The sequence below is a fragment of the Macaca fascicularis genome, chromosome 13 (assembly GCF_037993035.2).
Source record: "Macaca fascicularis isolate 582-1 chromosome 13, T2T-MFA8v1.1".
Taxonomy (NCBI): Eukaryota; Metazoa; Chordata; class Mammalia; order Primates; family Cercopithecidae; genus Macaca; species Macaca fascicularis.
In genome coordinates this window covers 20,522,127-20,545,359 of record NC_088387.1, presented here as the reverse complement: position 1 = coordinate 20,545,359, position 23,233 = coordinate 20,522,127, and the positions used below count along the sequence as shown (strand labels likewise).

Below are 23,233 nucleotides of genomic sequence, written 5' to 3'. Positions count from 1 at the left end.
TGATAACTGAGAAGGTACACAATTACAATGACATTTCAGTTGAACATACACTTCACATCTCATAAGTGGAAGTGTCCTAAGTTGATCAGCATGGATATATGTTTCCTGAATTCGAGTAAATAATATTCATTATTTCTTAAACCCATGTGATTCAATAATTTGCCTAAGTTTCTTGTATTCTCTAGTTTAGCCTTTCGAACATTTCTTCATCCACTCATGGCAACAAAGTATAATACATAAACCTCAATTAAAAGCATCCTCAATTATATTAATTTTGACATACTTCTACTAAATAAAACTGCTACAAGCACTGGATATTAATAAGTTTTTCCATTCCGAAATCACACCAATATTCATTGAAAATGACCAAGTAGTCAGTTTATCAATTCCACATTACTTCTGTTTCTAAAACAGTCTTGTTAGGAGTATCATGCTATTCTCTAAAGAATATTCATTAAATAGCGATTTTATCCAAGACTTTGCTCTTTGATCAAAGATGCAAATGTATTCACGTTCAACTTTATCCAATTTTTACAACTAAAATCAAGAAAACATGTAAGTCTCATGCCTAATAGTAACAAAGAGCAGTAATTAGTCAATGTGGTTTGCACCAATTCTAGCATTCTTTCCTGCATCCTGTAGTTTCTGGTGTTTCCAAAATCAAATTTTCTTTATGCAAATATGCCAAATGCCTCTGAAGTGAGTTCATTCAGGTTTCCTCAGCAGAAAACCCAAAATTACATAAATAACTCCTTCTTTTCCCTCCTTCCTGCCTCACAATCCCTCTTCCTTGAGAAAACTAATTGCTATATCAGTGGACTCATTAGTTCTTGTTCTACACTGTGTACGAGTTATTACGATTACTTTACTGTCTGTTTTCAGCAATAGGATGTGAATGTAAAATCTATACTTCATCTCTTTCTCCTTCTACCTTTGGTAAAAACATGCTGTAGAATTAAGGCAAAATTATTCTGTCCCCTAAGCCCCTTATGTCTTGACCTGCTCTTCAAGGTATCTTCTTCCCAATTTCAATGTGGGTAAGTCTATAATCTTATTGTGAAGATCATGTCTAAGACCAGTAGCATCAGCATCACCCAAGAACTTATTACAACTGAGGAATCTCAGGCCTGCTGATTCAGAATGTACATCTTCAACAAGTCCCCCGCTATGTATTCAGGGAAGAGAAGTTCTTCTACATTTGGACTGAACATGACACTAAATGTGTTCTGTAAAATTACCTGTACCAGATTTTTGTCCATCCATTATTTCTGTGGCTATATTCGAAACAGAATCTTTCTTGTCACTTGTAGCCTGAATGGAATTTGAATCAAAATAATCAATAAATAATGTATATTTCATAGACTCTACAGTTACTAGTTCAAAATATAAATGAAAATTTAATTACCTTCAAGGCTGGTGGTTTCTGAGAAGACACTGAAAAGCAAAAGGGACACATAATCACTCACACGTAAATATAATAAAGTTATCCACACACGCATACAGTGTTAGCACCAAGCTGTATCCTCCTGCCTGTATTAGTGTAGGCTTTGATGTTTTCTACTTTGTGTCTGGGGACTGGAACATAAAAGAAATACACTGACAAAAGGGAACACAGGCTTCATGAAATATACCCTTACAATTGCAAACACGGTATGATTTGTCATATGTCTAAAACTAAAATAAAACCGTGTCAATATCAATGTGGATATGCCGAGTGATGAGGACAAATGTGACCTAAATCAGTGAAGCAACTCATACACCTGAGAATCAATGTCAAAGCAGGGGGTACACGATCCCGCATGTCTTTCATGCAGGAAATCAGAAGGATTTATATAATTATACTACAAACATTCATCACGCTCTTTAACTCGTCCGATAACTAGGAAGGTACACAATTACAATGACACTTCACGTCTCTTCAGTGGAAGTGTCCTAAATTGATCAGCTTGGATATATGTTTGTTGAAACCTAGTAGATAATTTCATTATTTCTCACTCCCGTGTGGTGAAATAATTTGGCTAACTTTCTTGTATCTGCTAGTTTAGCCTTCTGAAATTCTCTTCAAACATTCACGGTAACAAAAAATAATATATTAGCCTCAATAAAAAGATCATGAATTACCAATTTTGACATACGTCTACAAAGTTACACTGTTACCAGCATTAGATATTAATAAAATTTACATTCAGAAATCACTCCAATATTCATTGTAAATGACCATTTTAGGAGTTAATTCGAATTCAACATAATTTTTGTTACTAAAATAGTCTTGTGGGGAATATCACACTATTCTCTAAAGGAGTTTCACTGAGTAGCTATTTTATCCAAGAGTTAGCTCCTTGAATAACGAAAGCAATGTATTCATATTCAAGTTTATCTCACTTTTATAAGTAAAATCAACAAAACATGTATCTCTGATGCTTGATAGTAACAAAGAGGAATAACGAGTCACTGTGGTTTATCCCAATTCTAGCACTGTTTCCTGCGTCCAGTAGTTCCTGGAGCTGCCAAAATCAAATATTCTTTTATGCAAATATTCCAAATGTATCTGAAGTGAGTTCACTCAGGTTTCCTGGGCGGAAACCTCAAACTTTCATAAACAACCTCATCTTTTCCCTACTTCCTGCCTCACAATTCCTCTTGCTTGAGCAAAATAATTGCTACATCATTGGTCTTGTTAGTTCTCATTCTACAGTGTTTTTGGGGTATTAGGATCACTTTGCCTCTGTTCATAGCAATACGATCTGATGTCTATAATATCTATTACTTCATCTCTTTCTCCTTCCCCTCTTGATGGAAACATGCTGTAGAATTAAAGGAAAATGATGCTGTTTCCTGAGCCTGTTATGTGTTAAACCGCTTTCCAACGGTTCTTCTTCCCAATTTCAAAGTAGGGAAGTCTATAATCTTAGTACTCAGATCACGGCCAAAGACCAGCAGCATTAAGCTCACCCGAAAACTTAGGAAGAATCTCAGGCGTGCTGAAACAGAACGTGAACCTTCGACGAACCCCACGCTCACTTATTTGAGGAAGAGAAGTTCTCTTCTGTCTTGATTGAACCTGACATTATATGCGAATTGTAAAATTACCTGTCCCAGATATTTGTGCATCCTTTATTTCTGTGGCTATATTCGAAACAGAATCTTCCTTGTCACTTGTAGCCTGAATGGAATTTGAAACAAAATAATCAATGCATAAAGCATAGTTCATAGACTATACAGTTATTAGTTCAAAATATAAATGAGAGTTTAATTACCTTTAAGGCTGGTTGTTTCTGAGAAGACACTAAAAAGCAAAAGGGACACACAATCACTCATATGTACATAAGATAATGTTATTCATACATTCATGAGGTGTTAGCATCAAGCTGTATCCTCCTGCCTGTATTAGTGTAGGATTTGATGTTTTCTACTTTAGAAATACACTGAAGAAAAGGAATACAGGCTTCACGAAATATACCCTTACTATTTCAAACATGGTATGATTAGTCATACGTCTAAAACTAAAATAAAACCGGGTCCATATCATTATGGATATGCTGAATGATTAATATAATGTAAAATCAGAGCAGCAATTCATACACCTGAGAACCAATGTTAAAGCAGGTGGTACATGCTGCATGTCTTTCAGGCAAGAAAGCAGAAGGATTTATACCATTATACTACAAACATTCATCATGCTCTTTAACTTGCCTGATAACTGAGAACTTACACAATTACAATGACACTTTAGTTGAATGAACATCTCACGCCTTTTAAGTTAGAAGTGTCCTAAATTGAACAGCTTGGATATGTGTTTCCGGAATCGGAGTAAATAATATTCATTATTTCTCACACCCGTGTGATGTCCTAATTGGCCTAAGTTTCTTGTATTCTCTAGTTTAGCCTTCCAAACATTTCTTCATCCACTCATGGCAACAAAGTATAATATATAAACCTCAATAAAGAGCATAATCAATTATTAATTTTGACATACTTCTACTAAATAAAACTTCTACAAGCATTGGATATTAGTAAGCTTTTCCATTCAGAAATCACGCCAACATTCATTGAAAATGACCATTTTTAGGGTCAGTTGATGAATTCAACAGTATTTTTGTTTCTAAAATAGTCTTGCTAGGAGTATCATGCTATTCCCTAAAGAATATTCATTAAATTGCGATTTTATTCAAGAGTTACCTCTTTGATCAAAGAAGCCAATGTATTCATATTCAAGCGTATCCCATTTTTAAAACTAAAATCAACGAAACAGGTAAGTATGATGCCTAATAGTAACAAAGAGGAGTAATTAGTCATTGTGGTTTATCCTAATTCTAGCATTCCTTGCTGCATCCTGTAGTTTCAGAAGCTGCCAAAATCAAATCTTCTTTCTGCAAATATGCTACATGCATCTGAAGTGAGTTCACTTAGGTTTCCTCAGCAGAAATCACAAAATTACATAAATAACTTCTTCTTTTCCCTCCTTCCTGCCTCACAATCCCTCTATCTTGGGAAAATTAATTGCTACATCAGTGGACTCGTTACTTCTCGTTCTAGTGTCCGCGAGTTATTACGATCAAGTTTCCATCTGTCTTTAGCAGTACGGTGTGATGTCTGTAAAATCTATACTTCATCTCTTTCTCCTCCCACCCTTGGTGAAAACATGCTATAGAATTAAAGCAAAATTATGCAGTCCCCTGAGCCCCATATATCGTGATATGCTCTCCAATGTTTCTTCTTCCCAATTTCAGTGTGTGGAAGTCTTTAATCTTACTGGGAAGATCATGTCCAAGACCAGCTGCATCGGCGTCACCCGAGAACTTATTACATATGAAGAATCTCGGGCCTGCTGAATCAGAATGTGCAGCATTGAAGAGCCCCACGCTGATTTATTCAAGGAAGAGAAGTTATTTTCTATCTGGACTGAACATGACAGTAAATGTGTTTTGCAGAATTACCTGTCCCAGATTCTTGTGCATCCTTTATTTCTGTGGCTGTATTCGAAACAGAAACTTTCTTGTCACTTGTAACCTGAATGGAATTTGAATCAAATTAATCACCAAAAAAGTAGGTTTCATAGACTCTGTAGTCACTAGTTCAAAATATAAATGAAAATTTAATTACTTTCAACGCTGGTGGTTTCTGAGAAGACACTGAAAAGCAAAAGGGATACATAATCACTCATACGTAAATATAATAAAGTTATGTATACACGTGTACAGTGTTAACATCAAGCTATATCCTCCTGCCTGCATTAGTGTAGGCTTTGATGTTTTCTACTTTGTGTCTGGGGACTGGAACATAAAAGAAATACACTGACAAAAGGGAATATAGACTTCATGAAATATACCCTTACAATTGCAAACACGGTATGATTTGTCATATGTCTAAAACTAAAATAAAACCATCTCAATATCAATGTGGATATGCCGAGTGATGAGGACAAATGTGACCTAAATCAGTGAAGCAACTCATACACCTGAGAATCAATGTCAAAGCAGGTGGTACACGATCCCTCATGTCTTTCATGCAGGAAATCAGAAGGATTTATATAATTATACTACAAACATTCATCACGCTCTTTAACTCATCTGATAACTAGGAAGGTACACAATTACAATGACACTTCACATCTCTTCAGTGGAAGTGTCCTAAATTGATCAGCTTGGATATATGTTTGTTGAAACCTAGTAGATAATTTCATTATTTCTCACTCCCGTGTGGTGAAATAATTTAGCTAACTTTCTTGTATCTGCTAGTTTAGCCTTCTGAAATTCTCTTCAAACATTCACGGTAACAAAAAATAATATATTAGCCTCAATAAAAAGATCATGAATTACCAATTTTGACATACGTCTACAAAGTTACACTGTTACCAGCATTAGATATTAATAAAATTTACATTCAGAAATCACTCCAATATTCATTGTAAATGACCATTTTAGGAGTTAATTCAAATTCAACATAATTTTTGTTACTAAAATAGTCTTGTGGGGAATATCACACTATTCTCTAAAGGAGTTTCACTGAGTAGCTATTTTATCCAAGAGTTAGCTCCTAGAACAACGAAAGCAATGTATTCATATTCAAGTTTATCTCATTTTTATAAGTAAAATCAACAAAACATGTATCTCTGATGCCTAATAGTAACAAAGAGGAATAACGAGTCACTGTGGTTTACCCCAATTCTAGCACTGTTTCCTGCGTCCAGTAGTTCCTGGAGCTGCCAAAATCAAATATTCTTTTATGCAAATATTCCAAATGTATCTGAAGTGAGTTCACTCAGGTTTCCTGGGTGGAAACCTCAAACTTTCATAAATAACCTCATCTTTTCCCAACTTCCTGCCTCACAATTCCTCTTGCTTGAGCAAAATAATTGCTACATCATTGGTCTTGTTAGTTCTCATTCTACAGTGTTTTAGGGGTATTAGGATCACTTTGCCTCTGTTCATAGCAATACGATCTGATGTCTATAATATCTATTACTTCATCTCTTTCTCCTTCCCCTCTTGATGGAAACATGCCATAGAATTAAAAAAAATCATGCTGTCTCCTGAGCCTGTTATGTGTTAAACCGCTTTCCAATGGTTCTTCTTCCCAATTTCAAAATAGGGAAGTCTGTAATCTTAGTACTCAGATCACGGCCAAAGACCAGCAGCATTAAGCTCACACAAGAACTGATTACAAAAGAAGAATCTCAGGCGTGCTGAAACAGAACGTGAACCTTCGACGAACCCCACGCTCACTTATTTGGGGAAGAGAAGTTCTCTTCTATCTTGATTGAACCTGACATTATATGCGAATTGTAAAATTACCTGTCCCAGATATTTGTGCATCCTTTATTTTTGTGGTTATATTCAAAACAGAATCTTCCTTGTCACTTGTACCCTGAATGGAATTTGAAACAAAATAATCAATGCATAAAGCATAGTTCATAGACCATACAGTTACTAGTTCAAAATATAAATGAGAATTTAATTACCTTCAAGGCTGGTTGTTTCTGAGAAGACACTAAAAAGCAAAAGGGACACACAATCACTCATATGTACATAAGATAATGTTATTCATACATTCATGAGGTGTTAGCATCAAGCTGTATCCTCCTGCCTGTATTAGTGTAGGATTTGATGTTTTCTACTTTAGAAATACACTGAAGAAAAGGAATACAGGCTTCACGAAATATACCCTTACTATTTCAAACATGGCATGATTAGTCATATGTCTAAAACTAAAATAAAACCGGGTCTATATCATTATGGATATGCTGAGTGATGAGGAGAAATATGATGTAAAATCAGAGCAGCAATTCATACACCTGAGAACCAATGTTAAAGCAGGTGGTACATGCTGCATGTCTTTCAGGCAAGAAAGCAGAAGGATTTATACCATTATACTACAAACATTCATCATGCTCTTTAACTTGCCTGATAACTGAGAACTTACACAATTACAATGACACTTTAGTTGAATGGACATCTCACGCCTTTTAAGTTGGAAGTGTCCTAAATTGATCAGCTTGGATATATGTTTCCGGAATCGGAGTAAATAATATTCATTATTTCTCACACCCGTGTGATGTCCTAATTGGCCTAAGTTTCTTGTATTCTCTAGTTTAGCCTTCCAAACATTTCTTCATCCACTCATGGCAACAAAGTATAATATGTAAACCTCAATAAAGAACATAATCAATTATTAATTTTGACATACTTCTACTAAATAAAACTTCTACAAGCATTGGATATTAGTAAGCTTTTCCATTCAGAAATCACGCCAACATTCATTGAAAATGACCATTTTTAGGGTCAGTTGATGAATTCAACAGTATTTTTGTTTCTAAAATAGTCTTGCTAGGAGTATCATGCTATTCCCTAAAGAATATTCATTAAATTGCGATTTTATCCAAGAGTTACCTCTTTGATCAAAGAAGCCAATGTATTCATATTCAAGCGTATCTCATTTTTAAAACTAAAATCAACGAAACATGTAAGTCTGATGCCTAATAGTAACAAAGAGGAGTAATTAGTCATTGTGGTTTTTCCTAATTCTAGCATTCCTTGCTGCATCCTGTAGTTTCAGAAGCTGCTAAAATCAAATCTTCTTTCTGCAAATATGCTACATGCATCTGAAGTGAGTTCACTCAGGTTTCCTCAGCAGAAATCACAAAATTACATAAATAACTTCTTCTTTTCCCTCCTTCCTGCCTCACAATCCCTCTATCTTGGGAAAATTAATTGTTATATCAGTGGACTTATTACTTCTCGTTCTAGTGTCCACGAGTCATTACGATCAAGTTTCCATCTGTCTTTAGCAGTACAGTGTGATGTCTGTAAAATCTATACTTCATCTCTTTCTCCTTCCACCCTTGGTGAAAACATGCTATAGAATTAAAGCATAATTATGCTGTCCCCTGAGCCCCATACGTCATGATCTGCTCTCCAATGTTTCTTCTTCCCAATTTCAGTGTGTGGAAGTCTTTAATCTTACTGGGAAGATCATGTCCAAGACCAGCAGCATCGGCGTCACCCGAGAACTTATTACATATGAGGAATCTCGGGCCTGCTGAATCAGAATGTGCAGCATTGAAGAGCCCCACGCTGATTTATTCAAGGAAGAGAAGTTATTTTCTATCTGGACTGAACATGACAGTAAATGTGTTTTGCAGAATTACCTGTCCCAGATTCTTGTCCATCCTTTATTTCTGTGGCTGTATTCGAAACAGAAACTTTCTTGTAACTTGTAACCTGAATGGAATTTGAATCAAATTAATCACCAAAAAAGTAGGTTTCATAGACTCTGCAGTTACTAGTTCAAAATATAAATGAAAATTTAATTACTTTCAACGCTGGTGGTTTCTGAGAAGGCACTGAAAAGCAAAAGGGATACATAATCACTCACACGTAAATATGATAAAGTTATCCATACATGAGTACAGTGTTAGCATCAAGCTGTATCCTCCTGCCTGTATTAGTGTAGGCTTTGATGTTTTCTACTTTGTGTCTGGGGACTGGAACATGACAGAGATACACTGACAAAAGGGAACACAGGCTTCATGAAATATACCCTTACAATTGCAAACACGGTATGATTTTTCATATATCTAAAACTAAAATAAAACCGTGTCATTATCAATGTGGATATGCCCAGTGATGAGGACAAATGTGACCTAAATCAGTGAAGCAACTCATACACCTGAGAATCAATGTCAAAGCAGGTGGTACACGATCCCTCATGTCTTTCATGCAGGAAATCAGAAGGATTTATATAACTATACTACAAACATTCATCACGCTCTTTAACTCGTCCGATAACTGGGAAGGTACACAATTACAATGATACTTCACGTCTCTTCAGTGGAAGTGTCCTAAATTGATCAGCTTGGATATATGTTTGTTGAAACCTAGTAGATAATATTCATTATTTCTCACTCCCGTGTGGTGTAATAATTTGAATAAGTGTCTTGTATCTGCTAGTTTAGCCTTCTGAAAGTTTCTTCAAACATTCACGGTAACAAAAAATAATATATTAGCCTCAATAAAAAGATCATGAATTACCAATTTTGACATACGTCTACAAAGCCACATTGTTACCAGCATTAAATACTAATAGAATTTACACTGAGAAATCACTCCAATATTCATTGAAAATGACCATTTTGGAGTTAATTCGAATTCAACATAATTTTTGTTACTAAAATAGTCTTGGTGGGAATATCACACTATTCTCTAAAGATGTCTCACTGAATAGCTATTTTATCCAAGAGTTAGCTCCTTGAACAACAAAGCCAATGTATTTATATTCCAGTTTATCTCATTATTATAAGTAAAATCAACAAAACATGTATCCCTGATGCCTAATAGTAACAAAGAAGAGTAAGGAGTCACTGTGTTTTATCTCAATTGTAGCATTATTTCCTGCTTCCAGTAGTTCCTGGAGCTGCCAAAATCTATTCTTTTATGCAAATATTCCAAAAATACCTGAAGGGAGTTCACTCAGGTTTCCTCGGCGGAAACCCCAAAATTTCATAAATAACCTCTTCTTTCCCTACTTCCTGCCTCACAATTCCTCTTGCTTGAGCAAAATAATTGCTACATCATTGATCTTGTTAGTTCTCATTCTACAGTGTTTTTGGGGTATTAGGATTACTTTTGCCTATGTTCATAGCAATACGATCTGATGTCTATAATATCTATTACTTCATCTCTTTCTCCTTCCCCTCTTGATGGAAACATGCTGTAGAATTAAAGGAAAATGATGCTGTCTCCTGAGCCTCTTATGTGTTAAACTGCTCTCCAATGGTTCTTCTTCCCTGTTTCAAAGTAGGGAAGTCTGTAATCTTAGTACTCAGATCACGTCAAAGACCGGCAGCATGAGGCTCACCCGAGAACTTATTACAAAGGAAGAATCTCAGGCGTGCTGAAACAGAACGTGAACCTTCGACAAACCCCACGCTCACTTATTTGGGGAAGAGAAGTTCTCCTCTGTCTTGATTGAACCTGATATTAGATGCGTATTGCAAAATTACCTGTTCCAGATATTTGTGCATCCTTTATTTCTGTGGTTATATTCGAAACAGAATCTTCCTTGTCACTTGTAGCCTGAAGAGAATTTGAAACAAAATAATCAATACATAAAGTACAGTTCATAGACTATACAGTTACTAGTTCAAAATATAAATGAGAGTTTAATTACCTTCAAGGCTGGTTGTTTCTGAGAAGACACTAAAAAGCAAAAGGGACACATAATCACTCATATGTACATAAGATAATGTTATTCATACATTCATGAGGTGTTAGCATTAAGCTGTATCCTCCTGCCTGTATTAGTGTAGGATTTGATGTTTTCTACTTTAGAAATACACTGAAGAAAAGGAATACAGGCTTCATGAAATATACCCTTACTATTTCAAACATGGTATGATTAGTCGTATCTCTAAAACTAAAATAAAACCGTGTCTATATCAATATGGATATGTCGATTGATGAGGAGACACATGATGTAAAATCCTCAGCAATTCACACACCTGAGAAACAATGTCAAAGCAGGTGGTACATGATCGTGCATGTCTTTCAGACAAGAAAGCAGGAGGATTATTACACCATTATACTACAAACATTCATCATGCTCTTTAACTAGCCTGATAACTGAGAACTTACACAATTACAATGACACTTTAGTTGAATGAACATCTCACGTCTTTTAAATGGAAGTGACCTAAATTGATCAGCTTGGATATATGTTTCCAGAATTGGAGTAATAATATTCATTATTTCTCACACCCGTGTGGTGTCATAATTTGCCTAAGTTTCTTGTATTCTCTAGTTTAGCCTTCTGAACATTTCTTCATCCACTCATGGCAACAAAGTATAATATATAAACCTCAATAAAGAGCATAATCAATTATTAATTTTGACATACTTCTACTAAATAAAACTCCTACAAGCATTGGATAGCAGTAAGCTTTTCCATTCAGAAATCACGCCAACATTCATTGAAAATGACCATTTAAAGGTTACTTGATGAATCCAACATTATTTTTGTTTCTAAAATAGTCTTGTTGGGAGTATCATGCTATTCTCTAAAAAATATTCATTAAATCACGATTTTTTCCAAGAGTTACCTCTTTGATCAAAGAAGCCAATGTATTCATATTGAAGCATATCTCGTTTTTGTAACTAAAATCAACAAAACATGCAAGTCTGATGCCTAATAGTAACAAAGAGGAGTAATTAGTCATTGTGGTGTATCCCAATTCTAGCATTCTTTCCTGCATCCTGTAGTTCCAGGAGCTGCCTAAATCAAATCTTCTTTCTGCAAATATGCTACATGCATCTAAAGTGACTTCACTCAGGTTTCCTCAGCAGAAATCCCAAAATTACATAAATAACTTCTTTTTTTCCCTCCTTCCTGCCACACAATCCCACTTCCTTGGGAAAACTAATTGCTACATCAGTGGTCTCGTTACTTGTCATTCTAGTGTCCGCAAGTTATTACGATCAAGTTTCCCTCTGTCTTTAGCAGTACGGTGTGATGTCTGTAAAATCTATACTTCACCTCTTTCTCCTTCCACCCTTGGTGAAAACATGCTGTAGAATTAAAGCAAAAGTATGCTGTCCCCTGAGCCCTTTACGTCTTGATCTGCTCTCCAATGTTTCTTCTTCCCAATTTCAGTGTGTGGAAGTCTATAATCTTACTGCAAAGATCATATCCAAGACCAGCAGCATCGGCGTCACCAGAGAACTTATAACATTTGAAGAATTTCAGGCCTGCTGAATCAGAATGTGCAGCTTTGACGAGCCCCAGGATGATTTATTCAGGGAAAAGAAGTTCTTTACTATCTGGACTGAACATGACATTAAATGTGTTTTGCAAAATTACCTGTCCCAGATTCTTGTCCATCCTGTATTTCTGTGGCTATATTCGAAACAGAATCTTCCTTGTCACTTGTAGCCTGAATGGAATTTGAAACAAAATAATCAATACATAAAGTATAGTTCATAGACTAAACAGTTACTGGTTCAAAATATATGTGAGAGTTTAATTACCTTCAAGGTTGGCCGTTTCTGCGAAGACACTGAAAAGCAAAAGGGACACATAATGACTCATGTGTACATAAGATAATGTTATTCATACATTCATGAGGTGTTAGCATCAAGCTGTATCCTCCTGCCTGTATTAGTGTAGGATTTGATGTTTTCTACTTTAGAAATACACTGAAGAAAAGGAATACAAGCTTCACGAAATATACCCTTAAAATTTCAGACATGGTATAACTCGTCATATGTCTAAAACTAAAATAAAACCATGTCTATATCCGTATGGATATGCCGAGTGATGAGAAGAAATGTGATGTCAAATCAGTGCAGCAATTCATACACCTGTAAATCAAGGTCAAAGCAGGTGGTACATGATCTTGCATGTCTTTCAGGCAACAAAGCAGAAGGATTTATACCATTATACTACAAACATTCATCATGCTCTTTAACTTGCCTGATAACTGAGAACTTACACAATTACAATGACACTTTAGTTGAATGGACATTTCACGTCTTTTAAGTGGAAGTGTCCTAAATTGATCAGCTTGGATATATGTTTCCGGAATCTGAGTAAATAATATTCACTATTTCTCACACCTGTGTGGTGTCACAATCGCCTAAATTTCTTGGATTCTCTAGTTTAGCCTTCCGAACATTTCTTTATCCACTCATGGCAACAAAGTATAATATATAAACCTCAATAAAGAGCATAATCAATTATTAATTTTAACATACTTCTACTAAATAAAACTTCTACAAGCATTGGCTATTAGTTAGCTTTTCCATTTGGAAATCATGCCAACATTCATTGAAAATGAGCATTTTAAGTGTCAGTTCATGAATTCAACAGTATTTTTGATTCTAAAATAGTCTTGTTAGGAGTATCATGCTATTCTCTAAAGAATATTCATTAAATCGCGATTTTTTCCAAGAGTTGCCTCTTTGATCAAAGAAGCCAATGTATTCATATTCAAGCGTATCTCATTTTTAAAACTAAAATCAAAGAAACATGTAAGTCTGATGACTAATAGCAACAATAGTCATTGTGGTTTATCCCAATTCTAGCATTCTTTGCTGCATCCTGTAGTTCCAGGAGCTGCCAAAATCAAATCTTCTTTCTGCATATATGCTACATGCACCTGAAGTGAGTTAACTCAGGTTTCCGCAGGAGAAAACCCAAAATTACATAAATAACTTCTTTTCCCTCCTTCCTACCTCACAATCCCTCTTCCTTGGGAAAACTAATTGCTACATCAGTGGTCTCGTTACTTCTCGTTCTAGTGTCCCCAAGTTATTATGATCCAGTTTCCGTCTGTCTTTAGCAGTACGGTGTGATGTCTACAAAATCTATACTTCATCTCTTTCTCCTTCCACCCTTGGTGAAAACAAGCTGTAGAATTAAAGCAAAATTATGCTGTCCCTTGAGCCCCTTACGTCTTGATCTGCTCTCCAATGTTTCTTCTTCCCAATTTCAATGTGTGGAAGTCTATAATCTTACCGGGAAGGTCATGTCCAAGACCAGCAGCATCAGCGTCACCAGAGAACTTATTAAATATGAAGAATCTCAGGTCTGCTGAATCAGAATGTGCAGCTTCGACGAGCCCCACGATGATTTACTCAGGGAAGAGAAGTTCTTTTCTATGTGGACTGAACATGACGTTAAATGTGTATTGCAGAATTACCTGTCCCAGATTGTTGTCCATCCTTTATTTCTGTGGCTATATTCGAAACAGAATCTTCCTTGTCACTTGTAGCCTGAATGGAATTTGAAACAAAATAATCAATACATAAAGTATAGATTATAGACTATACAGTTACGAGTTCAAAATATAAATGAGTGTTTAATTACCTTCAAGGTTGGTTGTTTCTGAGAAGACACTAAAAAGCAAAAGGGACACATAATCAATCATATGAACATAAGATAATGTTATTTGTACATTCATGAGGTGTTAGCAACAAGCTGTATCCTCCTGCCTGTATTAGCGTAGGATTAGATGTTTTCTACTTCAGAAATACACTGAAGAAGAAGAATACAGGCTTCACCAAATATACCCTTACAATTTTAAACATGGTAAGATTAGTCGTAGGTCTAAGACTAAAATAAAACCGTGTCTATATCAATATGGATATGGCGAGTGATGAGGAGAAATGTGACGTAAAATCAGAGCAGCAATTCATACACCTGAGAATCAATGTCAAAGCAGGTGGTACATGATCCTGCATGTCTTTCAGGCAACAAAGCAGAAGGATTTACACCATTATACTACAAACATTTATCATGCTGTTTAACTTGCCTGATAACTGAGAACTTACACAATTACAATGACACTTTAGTTGAATGGACATTTCCCGTCTTTTAAGTGGAAGTGTCCTAAGTTCATCAGCTTGGATATATGTTTCCAGAATCTGACTAAATAATATTCACTATTTCTCACACCCGTGTGGTGTCATAATTCGCCTAAGATTCTTGCATTCTCTAGTTTAGCCTTCTGAACATTTCTTCACCCACTCATGGCCACAAAGTATAATATATAAACCTCAATAAAGAGCATAATCAATTATTAATTTTAACATACTTCTGCTAAATAAAACTCCTATAAGAATTGGATATTAGTGAGCTTTTCCATTCGGAAATCAAGCCAACATTCATTGAAAATGACCATTTTAAGGGTCAGTTGATGAATTCAACAGTATTTTTGTTTCTAAAATAGTCTTGTTAGGAGTATCATGCTATTTTATAAAGAATATTCATTAAATCGCGATTTTTTTCCAAGAGTTACCTCTTTGATCAAAGAAGCCAATGTATTCATATTCAAGGGTATCTCATTTTTAAAACTAAAATCAACGAAACAGGTAAGTCTGATGACTAACAGTAAAAAGAGGAGTAATTAGTCATTGTGGTTTATCCCAATTCTAGCATTCTTTCCTGCAACCGGTAGTTCCAGGAGCTGCCAAAATCATATCTTCTTTCTGCAAATATGCTACATGCATCTGAAGTGAATTCACTCAGGTTTCCTCAGCAGAAATCACAAAATTACATAAATAACTTCTTTTCCCTCCTTCCTGCCTCACAAACCCACTTCCTTGGGAAAACTAATTGCTATATCAGTGGTCTGGATACTTCTCGTTCTAGTGTCCGCGAGTTATTACGATCAAGTTTCCGTCTGTCTTCAGCAGTACGGTGTGATGTCTATGAAATCTATACTTCATCTCTTTCTCCTTCCACCCTTGGTGAAAACATGCTGTAGAATTAAAGCAAAATTATGCTGTCGCCTGAGCCCCTTACATCTTTATCTGCTCTCCAATGTTTCTTCTTCCCAATTGCAATGTGTGGAAGTCTATAATCTTACTGCGAAGATCATGTTCAAGACCAGCAGCATGGGCGTCACCCGAGAACTTATTACATATGAAGAATGTCAGGCCTGCTGAATCAGAATGTGTAGCTTCGACTAGCCCCACGCTGATTTATTCAGGGAAGAGAAGTTATTTTCTATCTGGACTGAACATGACATTAAATGTGTTTTGCAGAATTACCTGTCCCAGATTCTTGTCCATCCTTTATTTCTGTAGCTATATTCAAAATAGAATCTTTCTCGTCACTTGTAACCTGAATGGAATTTGAAACAAAATAATTAATAAATAAAGTAGGTTCATAGACTCTACAGTTAGTAGTTCAAAATATAAATGAAAATTTAATTACCTTCAAGGCTGGTGGTTTCTGAGAAGGCACTGAAAAGCAAAAGGGATACATAGTCACTCGTACGTAAATATGATAAAGTTATCCACACACGCATACAATGTTAGCACCAAGCTGTATCCACCTGCCTGTATTAGTATAGGCTTTGATGTTTTCTACTTTGTTTCTGGGGACTGGAACGTGACAGAAATACACTGACAAAAGTGAACACAGGCTTCATGAAATATACCCTTACAATTGCAAACACGGTATGATTTGTCGTATGCCTAAAACTAAAATAAAACTGTGTCAATATCAATGTGGATATGCCCAGTGATGAGGACAAATGTGACCTAAATCAGTGAAGAAACTCATACACCTGAGAATCAATGTCAAAGCAGGTGGTACACGATCCCGCATGTCTTTCATGCAGGAAATCAGAAGGATTTACATAATTGTACTACAAACATTCATCACGCTCTTTAACTCGTCCGATAACTGGGAAGGCACACAATTACAATGACACTTCACGTCTCTTCAGTGGAAGTGTCCTAAATTGATCAGCTTAGATATATGTTTGTTGAAACCTAGTAGATAATATTCATTTTTTCTCACTCCCGTGTGGTGTAGTAATTTGACTAAGTTTCTTGTATCTGCTAGTTTAGCGTTCTGAAAGTTTCTTTAAACATTCACAGTAACAAAAAATAATATATTAGCCTCAATAAAAACATCATGAATTACCAATTTTGACATACGTCTACAAAGTTACACCATTACCAGCATTAGATATTAATAAAATTTACATTCAGAAAACACTCCAATATTCATTGAAAATGACCATTTGAGGAGTTAACTTGAATTCAATGTAATTTTTGTTACTAAAATAGTCTTGTTGGGAATATCACACTATTCTCTAAAGAAGTTTCACTAACTACCTATTTTATCCAAGAGTTAGCTCCTTGAACAACCAAGTCAATGTATTCATATTGAAGTTTATCTCATTATTATAAGTAAAATCACCAAAACATGTATCTCTGATGCCTAATAGTAACAAAGAAGAGTAAGGAGTCACTGTGGTTTATCCCAATTCTAGCACTGTTTCCTGCTTCCAGTAGTTCCTGGAGCTGCCAAAATCAAATATTCTTTTATGCAAATATTCCAAATGTATCTGATGTGAGCTCACTCACGTTTCCTCAGCGGAAACCCCAAAATTTCATAAATAACCTCTTCTTTTCCCTACTTCCTGCCTCACAATTCCTCTTGCTTGAGTAAAATAATTGCTACATCATTGATCTTGTTAGTTCTCATTCTACAGTGTTTTTGGGGTATTAGGATTACTTTTGCCTATGTTCATAGCAATACAATCTGATGTCTGTAATATCTATTACTTCATCTCTTTCTCCTTCCCCTCTTGATGGAAACATGCTGTAGAATTAAAGGAAAATGATGCTGTCTCCTGAGCCTGTTATGTGTTAAACTGCTCTCCAATGGTTCTTCTTTCCAATTTCAAAGTAGGGAAGTCTATAATCTTAGTACTCAGATCATGGCCAAAGACCAGCAGCATAAGGCTCACCTGAGAACTTATTACAAAGGAAGAATCTTAGGCGTGCTGAAACAGAACGTGAACCTTCGACGAACCCCACGCTGATTTATTTGGGGAAGGGAAGTTCTCTTCTATCTTGATTGAACATGACATTATATGCGTATTGCTAAATTACCTGTTCCAGATATTTGTGCATCCTTTATTTCTGTGGCTATATTCGAAACAGAATCTTCCTTGTCACTTGTAGCCTGAATGGAATTTGAAACAAAATAATCAATACATAAAGTATAGTTCATAGACTAAACAGTTACTAGTTCAAAATATAAATGAGAGTTTAATTACCTTCAAGTCTGGTTGTTTCTGAGAAGACACTAAAAAGCAAAAGGGACACACAATCACTCATACGTACATAAGATAATGTTATTCATAGATTCATGAGGTGTTAGCATCAAGCTGTATCCTCCTGCCTAAAATAAAACCGTGTCTGTATCAATAAGGATATGTCGAGTGAATAGGAGAAATGTGATGTAAAATCAGAGCAGCAATTCATACACCTGAGAAACAATGTCAAAGCAGGTGGTACATGATCCTGCATCTTTCAGGCAAGAAAGCAGAAGGATTTACACCATTATACTACAAACATTCATCATGCTCTTTAACTAGCCTGATAACTGAGAACTTACACAATTACAATGACACTTTGGTTGAATGAACATTTCACGTCTTTTAACTGGTAGTGTCCTAAATTGATCAGCTTGGATATATGTTTCCGGAATCGGAGTAAATAATATTCATTATTTCTCACACCCATGTGGTATAATAATTCCCCTAAGTTTCTTGTATTCTCTAGTTTAGCCTTCCAAACATTTCTTTATCCACTCATGGCAACAAAGTATAATATATAATCCACAATAAAGAGCATAATCAATTATTAATTTTGACATAGTTCTGCTAAATAAAACTCCTACAAGAATTGGATATTAGTGAGCTTTTCCATTTGGAAATTATGCCAACATTCGTTAAAAATGACCATTTAAGGGTTAGTTGATGAATTCAACAGTATTTTTGTTTCTAAAATAGTCTTGTTAGGAGTATCATGCTATTTTATAAAGAATATTCATTAAATCGCGATTTTTTCCAAGAGTTACCTCTTTGATCAAAGAAGCCAATGTAGACATATTCAGGCATATCTCATTTTTATAACTAAAATCAATGAAACATGCAAGTCTGATGCCTAATAGTTACAAAGAGGAGTAATTAGTCATTGTGGTGTATCCCAATTCTAGCATTCTTCCTGCATCCTGTATTTCCAGGAGCTGCGAAAATCAAATCTTCTTTCTGCAAATATGTTACATGCATCTGAAGTGAGTTCACTCAGGTTTCCTCAGCAGATATCACAAAATTACATAAGTAACTTCTTCTTTTCCTCCTTCCTGCCTCACTATCCCTCTTCCTTGGGAAAACTAATTGCTATATCAGTGGTCTCGTTACTTGTCACTCTAGTGTCTGCGAGTTATTACGATCAAGTTTCCGTCTGTCTTTAGGAGTACGGTGTGATGTCTGTAAAATCTATACTTCATCTCTTTCTCCTTCCACCCTTGGTGAAAACATGCTGCAGAATTAAAGCAAAATTATGCTGTCCCCTGAGCCCCTTACGTCTTGATCTGCTCTCCAATGTTTCTTCTTCCCAATTTCAATGTGTGGAAGTCTATAATCTTACTGCGAAGATCATGTCCAAGACCAGCAGCATCGGCGTCAACCGAGAACTTATTACATATGAGGAATCTCGGGCCTGCTGAATCAGAATGTGCAGCATCAACGAGTCCCTCGCTGATTTATTCAGGGAAGAGAGGTTATTTTCTATCTGGACTGAACATGACAGTAAATGTGTTTTGCAAAATTACCTGTAGCAGATTCTTGTCCATCCTTTATTTCTGAGGCTGTATTCGAAACAGAATCTTTCTCGTCACTTGTAACCTGAATGGAATTTGAAATAAAATAATCAACAAATAAAGTAGGTTTCATAGACTCTGCAGTTACTAGTTCCAAATTTAAATGGAAATTTATTTACCTTCAAGACTGGTTGTTTCTGAGAAGACACTGAAAAGCAAAAGGGATACATAATCACTCATACGTAAATATGATAAAGTTATCCATACATGCATACAGTGTTAGCACCAAGCTGTATCCTCCTGCCTGTATTAGTGTAGGCTTTGATGTTTTCTACTTTGTGTCTGGGGACTGGAACATGACAGAAATACACTGAAAAAAGGAAATACAGGCTTCATGAAATATACCCTTACAATTGCAAACACGGTATGATCTGTCATATGTCTAAAACTAAAATTAAACCCTATCAATATCAATGTGGATATGCCAAGTGATGAGGAGAAATGTGACTTAAGTCAGTGGAACAACTCATACACCTATGAATCAATGTCAAAGGAGGTGGTACATGATTCCCAATGTCTTGCATGCAGGAAATCAGAAGGTGTTACGTAATTATACTACAAACATTCATCATGCTCTTTAACTTGTCCGGCAACTAGGAACGTACACAATTACAATGACACTTCAGTTGAATGTACACTTCACGTCCCTTCAGCTTGGATATATTTTTGCAGAAACCTAGTAGATGACATTCATTATTTCTGACACCAATGTGATGTAATAATTTGCCTAACTTTCTTGTATCCACTAGTTGAGCCTTTCGAAAGTTTCCTCATCTAGTCATGGTCACAAAGGTTCATATATATTAGCCTCAACAAAAATATCATCAACTATCATTTTTGACATATATCTCTAAAGTAAAAATGCTACAAGCATTAGATATTAATAAGGTTTCTATGCAGAAATCATTCCAATATTCATTGAAAATGACAATCTTAAGAGTTAATTTGATTTCATCATAAGTTTTGTTTCTAAAATAGTCTTGTTAGGAGTATCATACTATTCTCTAAAGAAGTTTAAATAGTTATTTTCTCCAAGAGTAAACAAAGCCTTGCACAACAAAGCCAATGCATTCATAATCATGTTTATCTCATTTTTATAACTAAAATCAACAAAACATGTATCTCTGATGCCTAATCGTCACAAAGAAGAGTAATGAGTCATTCTGGTTTATCCCAATTCTAGCATTCTTTCCTGCATCCTGTAGTTCCTGGTGCTGCCAAAATTAAATCTTTATGCAAATATTCCAAATGCATCTGAAGTCAGTTCACGCAGGTTTCCTCAGCAGAAACCCCAAAATTATATAAATATCTTCTTCTTTTCCCTCCTTCTTCTCTCACAATCCCTTTTCCTTGAGGAAAATCACGGATACATCAGTCGTCTCATTAGTTCTCGTTCTACAGTGTCTAGGGGTTATTACGATCACTTTTCCATCTGTTTTTAGCAGTAAGATATGAAGACTGTAAAATCTAAACTTCATCCTTTTCTCCTTCCACCTTGGGGAAAACATGCTGTAGAACTGAAGCAAAATTATGCTGTCCCCTGAGCCCTTATGTCCTGGGCTGCTCTCCAATGTTTCTTCTTCCCGATTTCAGTGTAAGGAAGTCTATAATCTTACTGCGAAGATCATGTCCAAGACCAGCACCAACAGCATCACCCAAGAACTTATTACAAATGAATCTCAGGCCTGCTGAATCAGAATGTGCAGCTTTGACGAGCACCCCGCTGATTTATTTGGGGAAAAGAAGTTCTTTTCTATCTTGATTGAACATGACATTAAATATGTTGTGCAATATTACCTGTCCCAGATTGTTGTTCATCCTTTATTTCTGTGATTATATTCGAAACAGAATCTTTCTTGTCACTTGTAGCCTGAATGGAATTTGAAACAAAATAATCCATAAAGTAAGCTTCATAGAATATACACTTACTACTACAAAATATAAATGAAAATTTAATTACCTTCAAGGGTGGTTGTTTCTGAGAAGACACTGAAAAGAAAAATGGATACATAATCACTCATATCTGAATATGATAAAGTTATCAATACATTCATGCACTGTAAGCAACAAACTGTATCCTCCTGCCAGTATTAGTGTAGGCTTTCATATTTTCTACTTTGTGTATGGGGACTGGAACATGACAGAAATACACTGAAAAAAGGGAATACAGGCTTCATGAAACGTACACTTAGAATATCAAACATGGTATGATTTGTCATATGTCACAAACTAAAATAAAACCGTGTCATTATCAATGTGGATATGCCAAATGATGAGGACAAATGTGACCTAAAATCAGTGGAGCAACTCATACACCTGAGAATCAATGTCAAAGCAGGTGGCACATGATTCCGCACGTCTTTCATACAAGAAATCAGAAAGATTTACACCATTATAGTACAACATTCATCATGATCTTTAACTTGCCCAATACCTGGGAAGGTACATAACTACAACGACACTTTGGTTGAATGTACACTTCACGTCTCTTCAGTGGAAGTGTCCTAAATTGATCAGCTTGGATATATGTTTGCTGAAACCTAGTAGATAATTTTCATTATTACTCACTCCCGTGTGGTGTAATAATTTGCCTAAGTTTCTTGTATCTGCTAGTTTAGCTAGTTGCAAAAGTTTCTTCATCCACTCATGGCAACAAAGGATAATATATTAGCCTTAATAGAAATATCATCAATTATCATTTATGACATGCTTCTACAAACTTAAAATGGCTACAAGCATTAGATATTAATAAGGTTTACATTCAGAAATCGGTCCAATATTCATTGAAAATGATAATTTTAGGAGTTAATTTGAATTCATCATAATTTTTGTTTCTAAAATATTATTGTTGGGAGTATCACGCTATTCTCTAAAGAAGTTTCATTAAATAGCTATTTTATCCAAGAGTTAGCTCCCTGAACAGCGAAGCCAATGTATGCATATTCAAGTTGATCTCATTTCTACGACTAAAATCAACAAAACATGTATCTCCGATGCCTAATACTACCAAAGAGGAGTAACAAGTCAATGTGGTTTATCCCAATTCTAGCATTATTTCCTGCTTCCAGTAGCTCCTGCAGCAGCCAAAATCAAATCTTCTTTTATGCAAATATTCCAAATGCATCTGAAGTAAGTTTACTCAGGTTTCCTCAGCAGAAACTCCAAAATTACATCAATAACTTCTTCCTTTCCCTCCTTCCTGCCTCACAACCCCTCATCCTTGAGGAAAATAATTGCTACATCAGTGGTCTGGTTAGTTCTCATTCTACAGTGTTTATGGGGTATTTGGATCACTTTTCCCTCTGTTTATAGCAATACGATCTGATGCCTATAATATCTATTACTTCATCTCTTTCTCCTTCCCCTCTTGATGGAAAGCATGCTGTAGAATTAAAGCAAAATGATGCTGTCCCCTGAGCCTGGTATGAGTTCAACTGCTCTCCAATGGTTCTTCTTCACAATTTCCAAGTAGAGACATCTATAATCTTAGCACTCAGATCATGGCCGAAGACCAGCAGCATCGGGGTCATCTGATAACTTATTATAAATG

General features: G+C 35.7%; 1 protein-coding gene across 1 annotated transcript in view; it reads right to left on the bottom strand.

The window, feature by feature from the left end:
* The window catches only part of LOC123566740 (ankyrin repeat domain-containing protein 36C-like), a 169,638-nt gene that overhangs the window by 44,377 nt on the left and 102,028 nt on the right, over positions 1-23,233 (bottom strand). The window contains exons 42-49 of the mRNA XM_065526823.1: positions 19,803-19,831; positions 17,907-17,979; positions 16,213-16,241; positions 16,047-16,119; positions 14,362-14,390; positions 10,502-10,574; positions 6,962-6,990; positions 1,239-1,311 (exon numbers count right to left, since the gene is read on the bottom strand). Of these exons, the coding sequence (XP_065382895.1) occupies positions 1,239-1,311; positions 6,962-6,990; positions 10,502-10,574; positions 14,362-14,390; positions 16,047-16,119; positions 16,213-16,241; positions 17,907-17,979; positions 19,803-19,831 (408 nt within the window). The remainder of the gene's footprint in view (positions 1-1,238; positions 1,312-6,961; positions 6,991-10,501; positions 10,575-14,361; positions 14,391-16,046; positions 16,120-16,212; positions 16,242-17,906; positions 17,980-19,802; positions 19,832-23,233) is intronic.